At 56.1% G+C, this 16,942-nt stretch overlaps 2 protein-coding genes across 3 annotated transcripts; both read left to right on the top strand.

Annotated features, from left to right (window-relative positions):
• Positions 1 to 1,666: 1,666 nt before the first annotated feature.
• On the top strand, positions 1,667 to 4,865 carry EIF4E1B (eukaryotic translation initiation factor 4E family member 1B; the record flags this gene model as incomplete). Its single annotated transcript, XM_082723376.1, has 7 exons — positions 1,667 to 1,690; positions 1,780 to 1,976; positions 2,313 to 2,408; positions 3,155 to 3,218; positions 4,000 to 4,113; positions 4,264 to 4,403; positions 4,751 to 4,865. 7 exons carry the CDS (start codon positions 1,667 to 1,669, stop codon positions 4,863 to 4,865), a joined length of 750 nt encoding a protein of 249 aa, XP_082579502.1.
• Positions 4,866 to 6,456: 1,591 nt separating this feature from the next.
• Positions 6,457 to 15,444, top strand: TSPAN17 (tetraspanin 17; the record flags this gene model as incomplete). Of its 2 annotated transcripts, XM_082724350.1 has the most annotated exons (9): positions 6,457 to 6,797; positions 9,677 to 9,727; positions 9,817 to 9,963; positions 10,777 to 10,947; positions 11,552 to 11,677; positions 12,301 to 12,348; positions 12,991 to 13,107; positions 13,189 to 13,250; positions 13,810 to 15,444. In XM_082724350.1, the coding sequence occupies exons 1-9, from the start codon at positions 6,711 to 6,713 to the stop codon at positions 13,844 to 13,846; spliced, it is 846 nt and encodes a 281-aa protein (XP_082580476.1). In that variant the 5' UTR covers positions 6,457 to 6,710. The 2 variants fall into 2 exon arrangements, with proteins under 2 accessions (XP_082580476.1, XP_082580475.1); XM_082724349.1 differs by lacking the exon at positions 13,810 to 15,444 and having other exon boundaries at positions 6,483 to 6,797; positions 12,991 to 13,254.
• Between the last annotated feature and the right edge of the window lie 1,498 nt (positions 15,445 to 16,942).

The raw sequence follows: 16,942 nt of genomic DNA, 5'->3' as shown, positions 1-16,942 counted from the left end.
CATAGAGCTGTCTCAGCCCACACTGCCAGTTGAAGGTCCAGCTGACTGCTGGTATCAACTGTCCCAGGGAGGGACCGTATGACTCTAGCCCCAGCCCATACACCACTCTGACTGACAGCACTTTGGAGCAAAGCTGAGCCGTCCCTAGTGAGCACAACCTGAACTGTAGATTGGTGAGCCAAACAGAGGACTGTTGGTGTTTTAAGCCATTAAGGTTGGGGTGGCTTGTGATGTGGCAACAGGTAGTTGGGACACTGTGGCCCACCTCTCCAGAGCCAATCCATCACCAGAGGCTAGACAGTCTTCCTTCCAAACACTTCTGACATCCGTCATGTTCTCTCCTCCTTCCCTGTCACCAGATCTGCCACCTGGACAACTATATTAGCAAATGAATAGATCTCCTCCTCTCGATACCACAGAGTCTGTTTCTTGCAGAGAAGCCCAAAGAACTTGCTGGAAAGCCCATCTGATTACCTCCCCAGCCCATCTGTATCCACTTGAAGTCCTCAGTGGCTCTCCATTTTCCTAAGATCAAGACCTACCAGCCTTTCCTCCTTTGGGCATCAGCCACACCAGTGTTTTTTTTTTCCCTCTAGTGCCCCATGTTCCCTTTGCCCCTGGGCCTTTGCACATGCTGCTCCCAGTCCCTGAGATGCCCTTTTCCACCCACCTAGTTAACTCTTATTCATGCCTTAGGTATCAGCGCCAACATCACCTCATCCATGAACTGCCTTTAAGCTAGTGGTTCTCAAAATGGGCTTCTTGACCAGCAACCTCAGGGAGCTTGTTAGAAATGCCAGTTCTATCAGATTCTGAGGGCAGCGCCCAGCAGCCTGTTTAACAAGGCCTGCAGGTGGTTCTGATCCGTGCACTGGAGAACTGCCACTCGAAAGCCCCCAGTTCAGGTCATGTACTTATCTTTCTCCATCTGCGAACTCCCTTCCTTCCGAGGTCTGAATCTGAGACTATACAGGTGTTTGTGAGAGTCCCTGCTCTCTGGCTTCCCCTGATAGAGCAGAGCACAGGAGTACTCAGTTTTGACCCCTCAGTGCTTCCCGGCATCCAGTCCCATGCCTGGCCGGTACCTGGAGTTTAGGGCATGTGGTTTGGAGACAGATTGACTGTCAGCCTCCAGGTGGTCAAGGGCTTCCCTGGGTGTAGGCGGAGGAGACTAGTCTCTTTATAGATCTCAGACCCTAGAAGTAGCCAAGAGGAGGGTGAGAAATTTGGGGAGCCCTCAGCTCCTGCAGAAAAGAGTATTGTTGGGAAGGAAGGGGAAGGGTAGCCAGAGCCAGAGCTTTTCCTTCTCTCACCCCACCCCCTCCCTACTGTGCCCATTCTAGGCCCATGCTCCAGGGGTTGTGATTGCACAAAGGGCAGATCCCTAATATTGACCCTTACCTTCTGTGACCCAGCCAGCCCATGGCCATGTGTGCGGTGGCTGGGTTTGTCTGGTCACACCTGTCCCCCTCCCACCTGCCTGCATGCAAAGGTGCTCACTAAATGCTTGCTGATGAAACGCGTAGTACAAGCCCTTTCCCCTCTGAGCGCCAGCCACACTACTCCGGCTCCTCCCCATCCCGTGCTCTGGGGGAGGGGTGGGGCAGCGCTGGTGGGTTAAAAGCCGGCAGCTGGGGGCCAACTGGAATGAAGCTCAGGTTGCCTTATGGCCGCCACCGCCACCGGCCCTGTAAGTCCAGCTCCCGGCCCCTCATGCAGCAGGGACGGGGATGGGGGGGACGGGGCTTGCTGCTCACCCTGATTTCTTTCTTCGGTCAGGCCAGAGAGGCTGAGGGTGGAATCCGAAAGTGCGGGGAGAAGGAGGAGAAAAAGGAAGAGAAAGAGGGGGCAGCAGGGCCGGTCTTGATGGCAGAGGGGGCTCTGAATCCCTCCGGGGCCCTGCTGTCCCAGAGGAGGAAGGCCCAGGATGGGGGCCCCCTGGGGGTCAAGTTGGAGTTACACCCACTGCTGAACAGGTAAGGCAGGTCTTGTGGTCTTGAACTAGACCTTCCTCTCTTAGCCCCGGTTCCTCATCCAAGAAAGGTCAGAGTGGGCATAAGGCTTGGGCCCTATTGGCCCTTCTGGCCTTAACCCAACTAAGATTCTGTGTTAAATTCCCCCATCCTGCCCAGCATTTCAGGATAACTAACCCCAGTCACCGTGTCGGGGTTGGGAGGGGGGTGTCCTGTGCCCAAATCCCATCTCATCATTTGTCCCTGAAGGAGCATGACTTCCCCGCCAGCACAGGTGCTGCTGGTGATGGGCCCAAGAGGGCTGGCTCTCTGCTTCCTCCTGGCCTCCCCTCCCCACAGGTGGGCACTGTGGTTCTTCAAGAATGACCGTAGCCGAGCCTGGCAGGACAACCTGCATCTGGTCACCAAGTTTGACACTGTGGAGGACTTCTGGGCGTGAGTGTCTGCTCCTGGCTGGGGAGGCCAGAGCCAGGGGATTGTGAGAGGGCGATCCTTCCCAGGCCCCACCCCTCCACGGAGCTCTTTCCTCCCAGCTCTCCCTGGGACCTCTCGAAATTTGCTGAGGGCTGGGGCTTGGTGGGTTCCGCTTGGGGGTGGGAACCCTGGGGGCTGGGACATGGCCCCCCCTGAAACCTTCTCGGGGCTTCGGGAGAGAGGCTACGAGGTGGGAGAAGCCAGGAGTTGCCCCAGACTCTGCAGCTCCAAGGCTTTGCGGCTCTGGGGAGGTTCTTTTCCCTCTCTGAGCTTTGTCTCAGCCACAAAGGAAGGATTAGGCTGCCCGGTTGCTTCTGACCATCTGGTCTGACCGTGGGTGATCAAGGGAAGGAATCTGAAAGGTGTGACACAAACCTGAGGGGCAGGTGAGAGTCTGGGGCTCAGCTGGGGAGGGGTGCCTGTTCCCCCTCTCCCACCCAGCCCTGGGAGCTCTAAAAGCCTCCCCAGGTAGTTGGATGATTAGGGAAGGTTCCAGGGAGAAGGTGGCATTTGAGGGTCTGGGTAAGTAGAGATGGGATTCCAGGCAGGGGGTGGGAGGGTGTGAGCAAAGTCTTGGAGGCCTGAAGAGTGGATGGAAAGTAGTGGAGTCTGGTGAGAAGTTGCGGGGGACAAGGCAAGTTGGAACCAGGCCGTAAAAAGTCTGGACTTTCAGCCTGGGGGTGGGGTGGGGTGGGGGTTCTCTCCAGAATGTACAGTCACATCCAGCTGGCCAGTAAGCTCTCTTCCGGCTGTGACTACGCCCTATTCAAGGTAAGCTCTGCCTCTCCCTTCCCCACTTGGGGACCCTTCAGGCCCCAAGAGGGCTGATCCTTCTCCGCTTCTGCTGCCTTCCTCCCTCGTGGAGGGTTTGGGGATGGGGGTGGCTACAGACAGCCTTCCTTAGCTGAGATGTGACTTCCAGTCCAAGGAAATGCTATACAGAAGCTTGGGCAGCGTGTCAGGCTAGAGCTGTGCCTTGTAGGACCTTGAAGTGTCCGAAGGGGGATGGGGGATAAGGGGGAATTTGGAAGAAGCCCAGGTTTCTGGCCCGGCTCCTTAACTAGGGCCATGCCTCAAAATTGTCCGGGAACACTCTGCATCAATATCCAAGCCCTCATCAGTGTTCATCTCTGGAGGTCTTGACCCAGCAGGTGTGCATGGTGGGACCCTCCCCTCCGTGTTTAAAGACCTCCCCAGATGATTTATGTACATACTATGGTGGCCCCTGAGGCTTCCTTAATACCCCCCACCCCCGGCATTTGAACCCTGGCCTCAAGGAACTCAGTTTGGTAAAGGAGACAAACATATATGTATATCTACAAGGTTGTAAAAGGTGACAAGTGTCGAGTATCAGCGGCCTGGGTAGCCCATAGGAGGGTCTGGGGGGCTGAGTGGCTGGTGGTGGAACCTGCTTGTTCACAGGGATTGGAGGTAAAAGGGACCCTCGCCTATGGAGGCTGATTTAGGGGCCAGAGCAGGGCCTGGAAGGTGGTTGGGCCCATCTTTCCCTTTGACCAAAGGGAGGCTATTGACTGATTATCCCACCTCTTAGGATGGCATTGAGCCCATGTGGGAGGACAGCAGGAATAAGAGGGGTGGCCGCTGGCTGGTCAGTCTTGCCAAGCAGCAGCGCCACAGCGAGCTGGACCGCCTGTGGCTAGAGACTGTGAGTGGCCATGGGGAGATGGAGGGAGGGCTGGGGAGTGTCCCCCACTAGAAGAGGCTGGGCTGATGTGGTGTCAGTGGTCTCCAGGATAGTGGGAGCACTCCCTGTGACTCAGGTAGAGGTCTCACCATCCTCCCTTTTGGGCCCCAGCTGCTGTGCCTGATCGGGGAGAGCTTCGAGGAGCACAGCCGGGAGGTGTGTGGGGCTGTCATCAACATCCGAACCAAGGGGGACAAGATCGCCGTGTGGACGAGGGAGGCAGAGAACCAGGCGGGCGTGCTGCACATTGGGTGAGGGGTAGCTCTGGCACAGGGTCTGTTCCAGGGGAGAAGGTGAGTGTGTGTGATGGGTGGTGGCTTGGCCTGTGAGGGAGACCTCTGGAACTTTCTGTGTCATCTCCTCCTTCCTTACCTACCTGTTATGGGGGTTTGGAATCCATATTTCAAACTATTTCTAACAGGACTCTTCTTTTGCATTAAAGAGTCCTATCTGGGGTTTCCACGTAGGTAAGATGCAGAGAGTAATGGTGACTGGAACCAGGGTGGGAGCTCTGGGCAGAGGACCCGGGGTCCCAGGTTATCTCCATGACCTGCTCGCTGGTGACTCTGTCTCATTTTCTCTTCTACGCATCATCCAGGCAGGTCTACAAAGAGCGTCTGGGCCTCTCCACAAAGATCGTCATTGGGTATCAAGCCCACGCAGACACAGCCACTAAGAGCAACTCCCTAACTAAGAATAAGTTTGTGGTGTGATGAGACCTCCATTCCCCTCCTCTCCATTCAACTGTCCCTGAGCCTCCCTGCTCTCTCTCGCTCTCTCTCTCTGTTTAAGTGTTGCTGGGCTACAGTGCTGATGCTGGCCAGGACTGGGAGGTAGACAACTGGGTTTTCCCATGTCCTGGAGTGAATATGATCATTCTTTGAACTCCTATGTCCTGGAGTGAATAGGAGCATGTCCCTAGGCCTGAGTTGGGGCTCAGGCCTAGGGGACAGCTCTGTGGTCAGGGAGCCAGCCTGAGGACGCAGGAAAGGTGGAGGAAAGCCGTGACTGTTTTTGTTTCATCAGAGGGTGGGTTGGGGTGAGTCACTGGGGGAAGCAGAACTCAACTGAGGGTGGAAAGATGACAAGAGAATCCTACAGTCCAGCACTTACTTTGGGTACTCCTGGGAAAAGGGCCGGGTGGCCTGAGGGTGACTCTTCTGTTTTGGGGGAGAGGGCCCAAGGCCCCAGACACTGAGAGCTGGGGCTCAAGAACAGGGCCTGGGGTTGGGCTCTCGTCTTTGTAATCACTCTACTTCAAGCCTTTATGCGTTTGCCTTCTCATGAGATTTGTACTGTACGTTGTGCCTTCCCATGACCAGATGTGGGTGGGTCCCTGGAGCAGGGCTATATGGGAGGTCACAAGGGTTAGAGGTTTGGAGGCAGAACCCCACTATCTCACAGAGAGACAAGTGTGCCCTCTTGCCCTGTCCTCAGCTGTGTCCGGCATGTCTGGGTCTCGTCTGCCTCAGGGCCAGGCTGAAGCAGAGGTGGGTAGACAGAGGAGGTCCTCGCCCAGGAAAGGAGGACAGCGGTGGTTAGGTCCCCTCATGGTTCTGCTTGAGGTGGATTAGCTGAAAGGTGATGAAGTTTAAGCCCTTTTTCTGTTCCTGTTCTAAATAAACACTTGAATAAAATTAGAATTATTTTCGAGAGTTCTAAAATGGAGTAAGATTTGGGCCCCTGCAAACCGTAATCACCTGTCCGGCCTTAAGGCGGCTCATGTGAGACCCCCGGGGCCCAATCAGGTTCAAGCTAGTACGGGGAGAGGGGCGGAAGATGGGAAGAGTGAGGGACAGGTTTCCATGTTTGAAGAATCAGAGACCAGGAGTCGGATATATATATGCCCCTGGCAAGGCCAGAGTGTCAGGGAGCAGCAGGCGCGGCCTTCACAAGACCCAACTGGCCTGAGTCTGAGCCAGGAGAGGTCGAAATGAATTTCCATTGAGTGAAAAGCGCATCTGATTCGACTGCACTGTAATAAAGCGGACGGCACGTGTTTTAAAAACACCGTATCACCGTCCCCATCTGCTCATTAGAGCAGCAGTTACTCTTCTCTTGGACTGGACTCAGACAACAAGGTTGGGGCCTGGGGTGGCTCTGGTACTGAGCCTTGTAGGGTAGGAGTGACTGGGGGTGCTTCGTGCCTGCGACTTGCGGGGCCATCATCAGGCTTTGCAAGCAGGTCCGCAGGACGCTGGGGAGCTCTACGCAGCTGCCAGCACTCGGAGTGGGTCAGGCTTGGAGGCGGGGCTCCGAGTAGGGGGCGGAGCCTACCTGGGGGCGGGGCTCGGAGGGGACGGAGCAGGGCAGGGGCGGAGTTAGGCCTGGAGGCTGCGGGGCTCCGACGAGACTGTGTGGGCGGGGAGAGCAGGGCGGGCGGGTTGCCGGGGGCGGTCCCTGCGGGGCGGGCGGGGCCGGATTGGCGCTCTGTGCGGCCCTGGGCATGAAGCCTCAGCCGCCGGGCTAGGCCCCGGGCGGCTCCAGCCCAGGGCGGCCCGTGGAGGGCCGATTCCGGCCCCGGCTCCGGTTCCCGGGCCGGCGGGCGGCTGTTCACCATGCCGGGCAAGCACCAGCACTTCCAGGAACCCGAGGTCGGCTGCTGCGGGAAATACTTCCTGTTTGGCTTCAACATTGTTTTCTGGGTGAGAGCGGGGTGGGTTCCGGGCCCGGTGTTGTGGGTGGCGGGAGAAGGAGGTTCAGTTCCCTACTTGGTGGTGATGGTGGAGGGACCACTCCCTGCCTTAAGGGCTGGGGACCCTCACCCCCCCCCCACCTTCTTCCCACACCCTCCTTCACGCCCACTCTCAGGACCACCCCAGGGAACCCCAGGGAGGCCCGGATTGCTGGAGGCGGGGCCCCAGGCGCCGCGGGGGTAGGGTATGGAGGTGGAGTCTCCCTGTATCTTCTCTAGCCCTGGTGTAAAAAGGGGAGGTGTTTCCTTGAAGGTCCCACGGACCTGTCTCCTGCCCAGCTCCTTTACTACCCTGGAGTGTAGAGTGTGGTTGTGCGCTGAGCTCCGCGCCTGGTTTCGTCCACAGGGAGGAGTGTCTCAGTGAAGGAAGGGCCGGATCCCCTCGTCTAGCCTTAAGCTCCTGCAAGGCGGATGGGAGGGTGGCGGGTAGGTCAGCCTGCTCCATACTGAGAGCTTGCGGGCTGGCAGGACCAGTAGCTCTAGTTTACTCTGCTGGGGACAGGAGATCTCCCCTGTTGAGACGTCCGGAACTGACCCTGGAGGAACAGAATTCAGCATTCCGCAGCTGACAAAACCGAGCCTTTGGGGCGGTGCTGCCCCTGCCAGAAAAGGGAGCTGCTAGTGGAGCCCTCCCAGGGTAGCACCTGCCCCAGGGCTCTGCCAAGTCATCTTTCCCTTCTCCCTCCCGCATCCCATCTCTATGGCTCCTTGCTGCCTCTACAGTCTCTGTTCCTGCTCTCTTCAGTCAAAATGCCAGGCCCATTCAGTTTTGTTCAGCAAGACTCTGGCCTCCTTACCTGGGAGGGGTGATACTAAAGCCTGCCCCTTGGGGTTTTAGGCAGATTAAATGAATTCTAACTTGTATTCACACAGCTACTTTGTTATTTATTATCTACATTTTATGGATGAGGGAATAGGCACAGACAGGTTAAGTCGTTTAACGGAGAGTCACAAGGCTAGTTAAGTGTAGAGCCAAGGTACAAACAGGGGGCAGTGGGTGGGGTAAGGCAGAGCAAGGAGAAGAGTGAGTCCCCGGATGCCAAGGGGGACAGGTGAGAGAAGCCCAGGATTGTTCCAGGCACACCCACTTTTGCAGGGGAGTGCGGTTGGGGAGCCAGAGTAGGAAAGGCCCCAGGTCTGGGACCGTGTTGGAGTTTCACGTTGAGTACAGTGTAAAGCAGTGACGGCTTCATTGCTAGGTGATGGGTCTGTTTTGGCTTTTGTATTGGAGGCAGATCTGTCTGCCTTCTTTGGGGGGAGGGGGGACATACAGAGGGCCTGGAAGTTGGGAGACCAGGGAGGAGGGCTGGGGGGAAGCTGGGGGGTGGGGAGTGGGAAGTGAGGAAGTCTCCAGGGGAAGTTATGAGGCTGAATTGACAGGACTAGGCCCCTTAGGGAAGCCACGAGAAGGTTTCAGGTTTGGGTCCAGGTGGCCGGAGGGAGGTGCCAGAGATTTTTGTTTGTTCTAATGGAACATGGACCCTGGTGTTACGCTGTTAAGAACCTTTCAGCGATTAATATAGTCCAGATTCCTCCAGCAATCTCTAGTCCTCTCTGGGGTCTGGCCCTGCTGCCCTTCAGTCTGTCCCTTGCACCGCCACACTGCATCTTACCCCTGGACTTCCAGCAGTCCCTCCACCTGAAATTTTCTTCTCCTTGATACACTTCTTCATCATTCAGAGCTCAGCTAAAATGTCCCCATTTTCCTTAACGAAAGCACACCTCCACCACCCCCAGTCACTCCTCACCACATTACTGTTTGCTTTTCTTTAAAGGATCCATTGGTATCTGTAATTCGTTGTTTGCTTACTGTGGATTTTCCCCACTGGAGTGTAAACTCCTTGAGGGCAGAGAGCTCATTTGTCCTGTTTGCTGATGTAGTTCCCACACATGGAACCGAGCCTGGGACACGGAGGTGTTTGCCTCAGGCAGGTGTGCCCTAGCTCAAGGCCATGCCGTGGGATGAGGTGGGAGCAGTGATGTTTGGTTTCACATCCCAGATCTAGTGTGGGGGGAGGGAAGGAAAGACATTTTTTGAGAAGAGTACTGCAGCGAGAAGAGTCTTCAGAGAGAGGAAAGCATTAAAAGTGGGTGGTCATGGTGGAATGGACTGGAATTGGTGGGGGAAGGGGAAGGAGCCTGGGAAAGTGGGGGGGTGGGGAAGGTGTGAAGAGGCGGGGTCATGGCCTTGTGCTGGGGCAGAAGGGCCACTCTCCATGTGAGACTGGATATCTGGGGACCTGCTCAGGCTCAAGCATATGGCCTGGACATCCAGGACTCTGCACAGTAAGGACCTGAGGCAGGATGGTGGGTGGTGCTTAGAAGGTCCAGGCAGAACTGTGGCCAAATGTTTTCAAGGTCATAGCCTCTGCCAGATGGGGGTCCCTCCGCTGGATCCTGCTCACATCAGGATTCCTTGTCATTCCTGGGTCTTTGCTTGTGAGGGTTGAAAACAGAGCAGAGCAGGGCGGCCTTCACAGTTGCCGGGCAGCAGGATGGCCAGATTGGGAGGAGGCAGGAAGGAGGCTAGCAGCCCGGAAGCTAGAACAGGCTTGGTGGGAGGAGAGGCTCAGCACATCACTGTTGCTGCTGCTTGGCAGGAGTGTCCCGGCCACCCTCTGCCGCAGTGCTGAGTTCCAGAAAGCGCTAGGGTGAGGACTGAAATGTGTTCTTGGGGAGGTAGAAAGGACCCGGGACCCCATTTATAGTCCAGTTCCCTTACCCCTCCCCTTTCCCAAGATCCCGACTACTAGACAGTGAGGGACTCTCCTGGGGGTGGGGAAGGATGCTGACACTCCAATGCTTAGCTCTTCGCTGCTGCTTCTGCAGGTGCTGGGAGCCCTGTTCCTGGCCATCGGCCTGTGGGCCTGGGGTGAGAAGGTAAGGCAGTGGAGCCGGGTATGGGGCTGCCCTAGGTTGAGACGATGGAACCATCAGCCCGACTACTTGCCTCTGCTCCCCTGGCACAGGGTGTTCTCTCCAACATCTCTGCGCTGACCGATCTGGGAGGCCTCGACCCTGTGTGGCTGTTTGTAGTGGTTGGAGGCGTCATGTCGGTGCTGGGCTTTGCTGGCTGCATCGGGGCCCTCCGGGAGAACACTTTCCTGCTCAAGTTTGTGAGTGTACCCCCCACCTAGATCCGCTGGGGATCCCAACCTCCTCCCACTGACTTCTTCATATAGTTCATACTTAATAATGGCCATTTTATTACTGTTGTGTTATTATAACAAAAAATAATCAGAATTGTATTATCTGTAATTATAGGATCCTTTCTGTTATGCCTGAAACCCTGTGTCCCAAGCATAAAAGGGTATTTATGGGCTCACCAAGGAAAGGCCAGGGGTATGCTGGGTGCCCACACATTTGGATCCAGGGGCCATCACAGTGTCACTTGGCCTGGTCTCTCTGTTTCTCTAGTGTGTCCTTCCAGTAGGCTCCATTCCCCATGGGACGGAAGGATTCCCACGAATGGGTGGGGGCTCCTACTCGAGGCTGAGGCGCTTTCTTCCCAACCAGTGGGCAGGGCCTTTAATTGCATCTCTTTGGTTCAGATCGGCTATTTCTGGATCAATCCCTGTGGCCCCGGGAGAGGTAGTGCTCTGATTGGTGGGCTTCCGGCGCATGCCCAGTCCTCTATCAAGAATGGGAAAGGAGGTGGAGATGGCTGGGCCTGAGGAGCTGAATGTGTATGTGGGGGGGTGGTTTCTCAAAGACACCAGGGTGATTACCTGGGGAAGCAGAACCAGTGGGTAGGTCAGAGCCGCGATGTCATTCGCCATCATAAAACAATACTAATAAGAGAGAAGGTGGGGACTCTCGGCTGTCTTGGGGTGGTGGTGCGGTGGTGCGGGGTGGGGGGAACTCCGCCACATGCTCCCCCCAAGGCCCTGCATCTCTGACACCAACCGTCTGTGTGTCCCCCACCCCAGTTCTCAGTGTTCCTTGGCCTCATCTTCTTCCTGGAGCTGGCAACAGGGATCCTGGCCTTCGTATTCAAGGACTGGATTCGAGACCAGCTCAATTTCTTCATTAACAACAACGTCAAGGCCTATCGGGATGACATTGACCTCCAGAACCTCATTGACTTTGCTCAGGAATATGTGAGTCCTGCGCCAGCGGGCTCCACCTACGGGAGTCCGCTGCTGGGCAGATGTGGGAGAGAGCAAGCTTCCTGTGTTCACGCCCCAGGGGAAAGGGCCAGACCCCTTGTCTGAGGTGAAGCCAGCTTCTGTGATCCTTGTAGGTCCTCGATGTGCCTAGTTCTGTGGGAACACGGTGTTGGGGTACAGAAGCCGGAGGCTCCAACCTGGCAGCTCCTTGGCCAGGGTTTACAACACACTTAAAGGAAGAAATTTGATAGAAAAATACAGATTTCCCCTTCTAAGAAACTCTGGACTGCTTGTGTTGGCCGGGGTTACAATGCTGCTGTCCACTTTGCTGGTACAGGGGCTCTCTGTTTGCCATCGTCTCTGCCATTCTGTATCTTTATACCCATCGGCCCTCTTCTCTTGTTTATGTTCTTTGTTTGGCCTCTGAATGTGTTCGAGTTCAAGACCTCCCCTCTCCACAGAAGCCCCCTGCCTAGTGGCCTCCTGACCCCCATCACAGCCTGGCCCTATGCTGTCTCCAGCAGCCCAGGCTCCCAGCCAGATGGGGCTCCTGGGGTGGGCCTGGCTCACCTGTGGCTCTCCTCTCGCCCCTTAGTGGTCTTGCTGCGGAGCCCGAGGGCCTAATGACTGGAACCTCAATATCTATTTCAACTGCACTGACTTGAACCCAAGCCGAGAGCGCTGCGGGGTGCCCTTCTCCTGCTGTGTCAGGGACCCTGCGGTGAGTGGGGCCTGGTGGGGACGGGCGGGGACATCGCAGTGCACGGGCCACATGTGGGGAAAAATCCCCCACAGGGCTGGCTGGGCTTGGCCCACTCTGGGGGCCTCGGGTGCTGGGGGAAGTCCTCCTAGTAGACACAAAGTAGACTTTGTGTCAGTGGGCAGCAGTGAGGCCTGCTGGGGGAGGGGCTACACCCTTCAGCCAAACCTGTCTTTTCAATGGTGGTGAGCCAGCTGCCACACCACTGGGCCACCATTCTGGAGTGGCAGGGCGTAGGGATTCTGACCCTTTTATGGCTTTCTTCAGAGCAGAAACTTCTCCCAGGGACATCTCTCCCATCATAGTTCACCTGGAACACTGAGGGCCAGGACTCTTCCCATTCTTACAATACATGAGCAGACAGGAGTTCTAAATAGGAGGCAGCTCAGGCTGACATTGTTCTGGCACCAGGGAAAGAGGTGCGTGGGCCTCAGTGAGCCTCATGTAGCAGTGCTGGGCATGGACAGAGTCCGTGGTTCCATCTCCTTCCCCTGAGAAGCAGGAACCGTTGCAGCGCTGGGCGCCTTGCGCCCCTGTGGGCTACCCCCTCACCAAGTCACTCATTGGCCTGTTTTTTTTCTCAGGAAGATGTCCTCAACACCCAGTGTGGCTATGATGTCCGGCTCAAACTGGTGAGAGGGTTGGGGACAGAATTGGGGGCACTGAGAAGGGAAGGTTAGCCTCTCATAGGCTCCTCTGAAAGGCCTCAGGGATTCTGTGGTTGGGGGCAGGGCTGCTAAGTCCTAGGAACCATCCAGGCACCTTGGGCTTGGTACTGCCAGTCATGGGGACAGTGGACTGGTGGGCACAGACACATCAGTGTTTGCTCATTTCAGTTCTTTGTCAAGCACTCACTGGTGCTCACACTTGGCAGCCCTGGATGCTGGGAATTCCTGCTTAGGAGATAGGCAGACAGAGCCCCAGCTCTCAAGGAGCTCCCACTCCAGTAGAGGGAGAAAGACGATGAGCTCCCGAATAAACACACATGAACAGTAATGTGACATTTTCAACCAAGAACTTGGAAGAATATAAAGTAAGGGAGGTGATAGGATTGGGGCTGGGTGGTCAGGGAAGGCCTCTTGGAGGAGGGGACATCCGTTCTGAGACCCTGATGACTGGCAGGAGCCTGTCATGCAAAGGCCCTGTGGTAGAGCTCCATCTAGGCAGCAGGTGCTAAGATGTCAGGCCCTGGGGCAGGGATGAGCCTAGCAAGCTGGACTGAGAGGAGGCCTGTGGGAGTGGGTGGGCCAAGCCCCTTGCCTGTTTGTCCCCAGGAGCTGGAGCAGCAGGGCTCCATATACACCAAAGGCTGTGTGGGCCAGTTTGAGAAGTGGCTGCAGGACAACCTGATCGTTGTGGCTGGGGTCTTTGTGGGCATCGCTCTCCTCCAGGTACTGCCTCAGCCCAGCATGCCCCCTACACCCCTGCCCTGCCAGCAGACCTTCCCTCACTTTGCCCCTTTGTCCCTACAGATCTTTGGTATCTGCCTGGCCCAGAACCTTGTGAGTGACATCAAGGCAGTGAAGGCCAACTGGTGAGGCTGCCACACTGGCCATGGCTACCTGCTTGGCCTACCCAGGGACCCCCACTTCACCTGCCACCATACCCATGATGGGCAAGGCTGCAGGTGTTTCTGCTTGGACCCGGCCAAGGGGTCCAAGGGGCTTGAGTATGGGTGCGCTGTACCGTCCATGGGGACAGCTGTGTGCCTCTGCTCATGCTGCCTGTCCTGGAGCTGTGTGCATGGAGGGTGGGTGTGTCTGTGAATGTGCACAGGGAGCACCATCTTGGCTGCCGTGGGGTGGCGGGCTCTCCAGGAAACTAGGAATGGCACAGCTAAGCAGCTAAGAGGGTGCTGGCTGGGTGGGGTGGGAGGGGCCTGCCCTGTCCCTGCCCAGGCTGGGACACACTGCTTTGTGCTTGGCTATTAGGGCAGGCTTGGCGGGCTGTTGCCTGGGACACAGCCTCACTCAGCTTCAGAGCTGTCTTCTCTACTAGCTGGGACCTTGACCCTGCCAGAAGCCCCCTTTGGCCTCAATGTGTCAGACTTTAGAATGGGTCCAAGAATTTTTTCTCCTTCGTTTGCCTCTCAGGATCAAACATGATGATGGCTACAAACTACTCAAATAAACAAAACCTTGAAAACCACTGGCTTACGCCCACCATCTCAGAGGTTCCATGGGCCGCAGGGCCTCAGCCGTGCCGTCCGCCTGGGGCCCCAACCCGGACCCACCCTGCCAACATGTTTTCTTGGCCTGGGTAGTACATACGATGAGCCAACCTTTAAAACTTGGCATATTTCATGTAAAAGTCCAGATCTCCAGCATCTTGTGAAGAATGGCCATCTGGCCACAGCAGCTCTTCTATAGCTTCGTCTCCTGGGACGTGCGCTTCCTGTTCTCTGAGGGACCCACCTGGCTTGTTCTCACCCAAGTGTCCTGCCTGCCTGACCCTGGAGGCCGGGAGTTGGCCTCCTCCACTTCTGCAAGTTTTTCCCCTGCAAATGCTGCAAGGCTGCTGTGGGCCAAGCCCGGATCGAAGCCTGGAGGGTGAAGAATTGGGGAGGCTGGAGCCTGCCCCGAAGAGGCTGCAGCCTGGGAAGGGTCTGGCCCTCCTGGGGGCCAAGATGGGTGCCACCGTGCCCAGGAGAGTGGCCGGAGGGTGGGATGGAGATCAGGAAGGTTTTGGACAGGACATAGCTGGAAGCCTGAGCTTGTCACCCATGGGGATGGGGAGAGCCCTGTTTGAGGGCCACCGATGGTAGGACTCCTAGCCTCGCTTGGAATTCAGTTCAAAATCTTCCCAGTGGCCTGTAGAGTTGCCTCCTGACCACTAGAGGGCGCGCCTACACAGCATTACCTGGGTATGGCTTTCCTAGGACAACCCCACCCAGTACAGCCCTGTGCCTGGTGTGTCCACCCTGCTTACTAGTTCTTTGGGTTTCAGGGAATTTACAAGCTTCTAAAGGAGCAGAGTGGCTCAGATTGGGAAAGCCTGGCTGCTGTTCTCAGATCTGCACAAAGCGGTATGTGTGGAGTATTTGTGAATCAAAGGAGAGGTTTGGCCTAGTGCCCAGTCTCTTAACTTAGATGCCCTCAGGGCCGGGTGGGTTATAAAAATAAAGTAGGCCTTTGAGTTGTGAGGCCTTTGGGACTTTAATTTTTCCCACTATTCCTGGAGATGGGACATAGAGAGACATTGCTTTATGCTGAGAAATACTTGCATGATTCAGTCTGAGTCGCTAAGGGCAACTGGCCTTGAGTGACATCAAGGGGTGGTGGGGACTGTGGCAAACCACAGATTCCCACCTGAAATTGGTGGCTGTCCTTCCGTTGGAGCTAATGGCTGTACAGCGAGAATGTAGGTAGGTCTGTCTAATGGGAGAAGTCTGGGGAAGCCAAGAAGCTAGATTTTTCATGTGAACTATCCCGACTTTTAAGTTGTTTGCAGCTAATGAGAAAAACCTCTTAAACCCTGATAGTCAAAAGGTGTGGGGGCCATCTTTGGCACCCCCCCCCCCACCATAGGTCTCTCAGGGACAGTGCCCCATGGGGGCCCTGGTGAGTCTGCGGTTCAGGAATGCTGGGAGCTGCTGCAGGTGGGCGGGTTGTGGGCCAGCACCCATCATGGCTCCCAGGTGTGGGCTGGGCGGTGTCCTGGGGTCTCCGGGACACATAGGCTATGGGTGGGCTCTACATGCTACAATAAATGGGGCTCATGATATTGTGCACGTGTCTTGTGGTTTCTGATTGTAAACGCTTCTGCCTTTCACTTTACCTCAAACCTCACAGCACCTCCTGAGGTGGCTGAGTCTTTTCCCAGTGAGGAAACCCTCTGGGGGAATGGGTTCCCTGGAGCACACAGTTGGAGGGCCGCACCCCGCCCCCATCTGACCCCTCTTGCTGGCTTGCAAGGCACCAGTCCTGCCTTTCTGCAGCATCCAGGTGGAACCTGCACACTTGAAGTGTCAGCTCATGAGGGGCAGGAATATGTCTCAGCCCAGATGTCCGACCGCCTGCTTAGGTGTGTGGAGCGGGGGGAAAGGTCAAGCTCCTTGCCCCTGTGCAGGAGACACAAAAAGGGGTAGGGGCAGAAGCATCTGTGTTAGTAATACATGCTCTCAAGAAAGGAAGAGGGATGGCTAGACCGTGACAGTTGGGGTGCCTGGGAGAAGGGGCCCCTTGATGGGGAGATAGAAGGGCTGCCATCTCTGGGAAGCTCCAGGGGAACAGTGTTCTTTAGGTTTGAGTCCCAGTTGCCTTAGAGACCCTGCTGCTGGCATGGGTTTGGCATAAAGGAACATGGGGTACCAAAGAGGTGGGAGTGGTGAGAGGGGCAGAGGGAAATGGGAGAGCCAGAATATATTTGGAAATGGGAATGATGAGATGGGATGGGTCTGACTGGTGGGAGTGATTGTGACCCTGGCTAGGGACCCAGGATTCTCCAAATCTCAGTTCTGCTATAGGATATCCATCTGTCTATCTTTCATTCACCCGCTCATCCACCCACCTATGCACCCATCCACCCACCCATCCATCCACCCACCCACCGATCCAACCATCTCATCCAACCATCCATCCATCCATCCATCCACTCCTCCCCATCCACCATCATCCACTCAGGTACTCCCTGGATGGAGGCTGGAGTTACTGAGGCAGCTCAAACTCGCCCTTGTCCTGGAACCCACGGTCTCTTGGCAGAGGCAGTTGGAATAGTTGTAATGTGTATATCATGACAAACTCCTGATGGTCACTGCTAGGTGGCATCTCATGCTGGTTAGATACGTCTCCTATCCCCAAAGTGGAACCCAGAGCAGTTCTTTCTCTTGTGCTAAGGAATCCTTACCCAGAAGGGGATCTCTCCAGATGTGTAGAAAATACAAGGAAGCTTTATTTATCTTCTCTCAGCCCACCCCTCTAGGTAGGTCCCTAGGCCATGGGGACTGAGGTCACCCTCCCACCCTCTGTCAGGGAGGAGCGTACCCTGGTTATGACAGAGGTGGCCACTGTCTGTCAGCCTGGGAGCCTCCCAGAGTCCTGGGCCTGCAGAGTCTAACCAGAGGAGAGCTGCTGGCAGTGTCTGACATTGGTTTAGAGGGAGGGGGTCCTGTGACATCAGGCTACTCCAGATAGGGGAACTGGAAAGGAAAGAGATCCTGGGCTGGTGGGCCCTTGGATCTCTGGATAAGGAGGTCAGACAGGCTCAGGAGGCCAGGTTAGGGTTTCC

The sequence above is a fragment of the Mustela nivalis genome (assembly GCF_964662115.1).
Source record: "Mustela nivalis genome assembly, chromosome: 3".
In the NCBI taxonomy this organism is placed as follows: domain Eukaryota; kingdom Metazoa; phylum Chordata; class Mammalia; order Carnivora; family Mustelidae; genus Mustela; species Mustela nivalis.
Note: the sequence above shows the minus strand (reverse complement) of the source record. Positions and strands in the feature narration are given on the sequence as shown.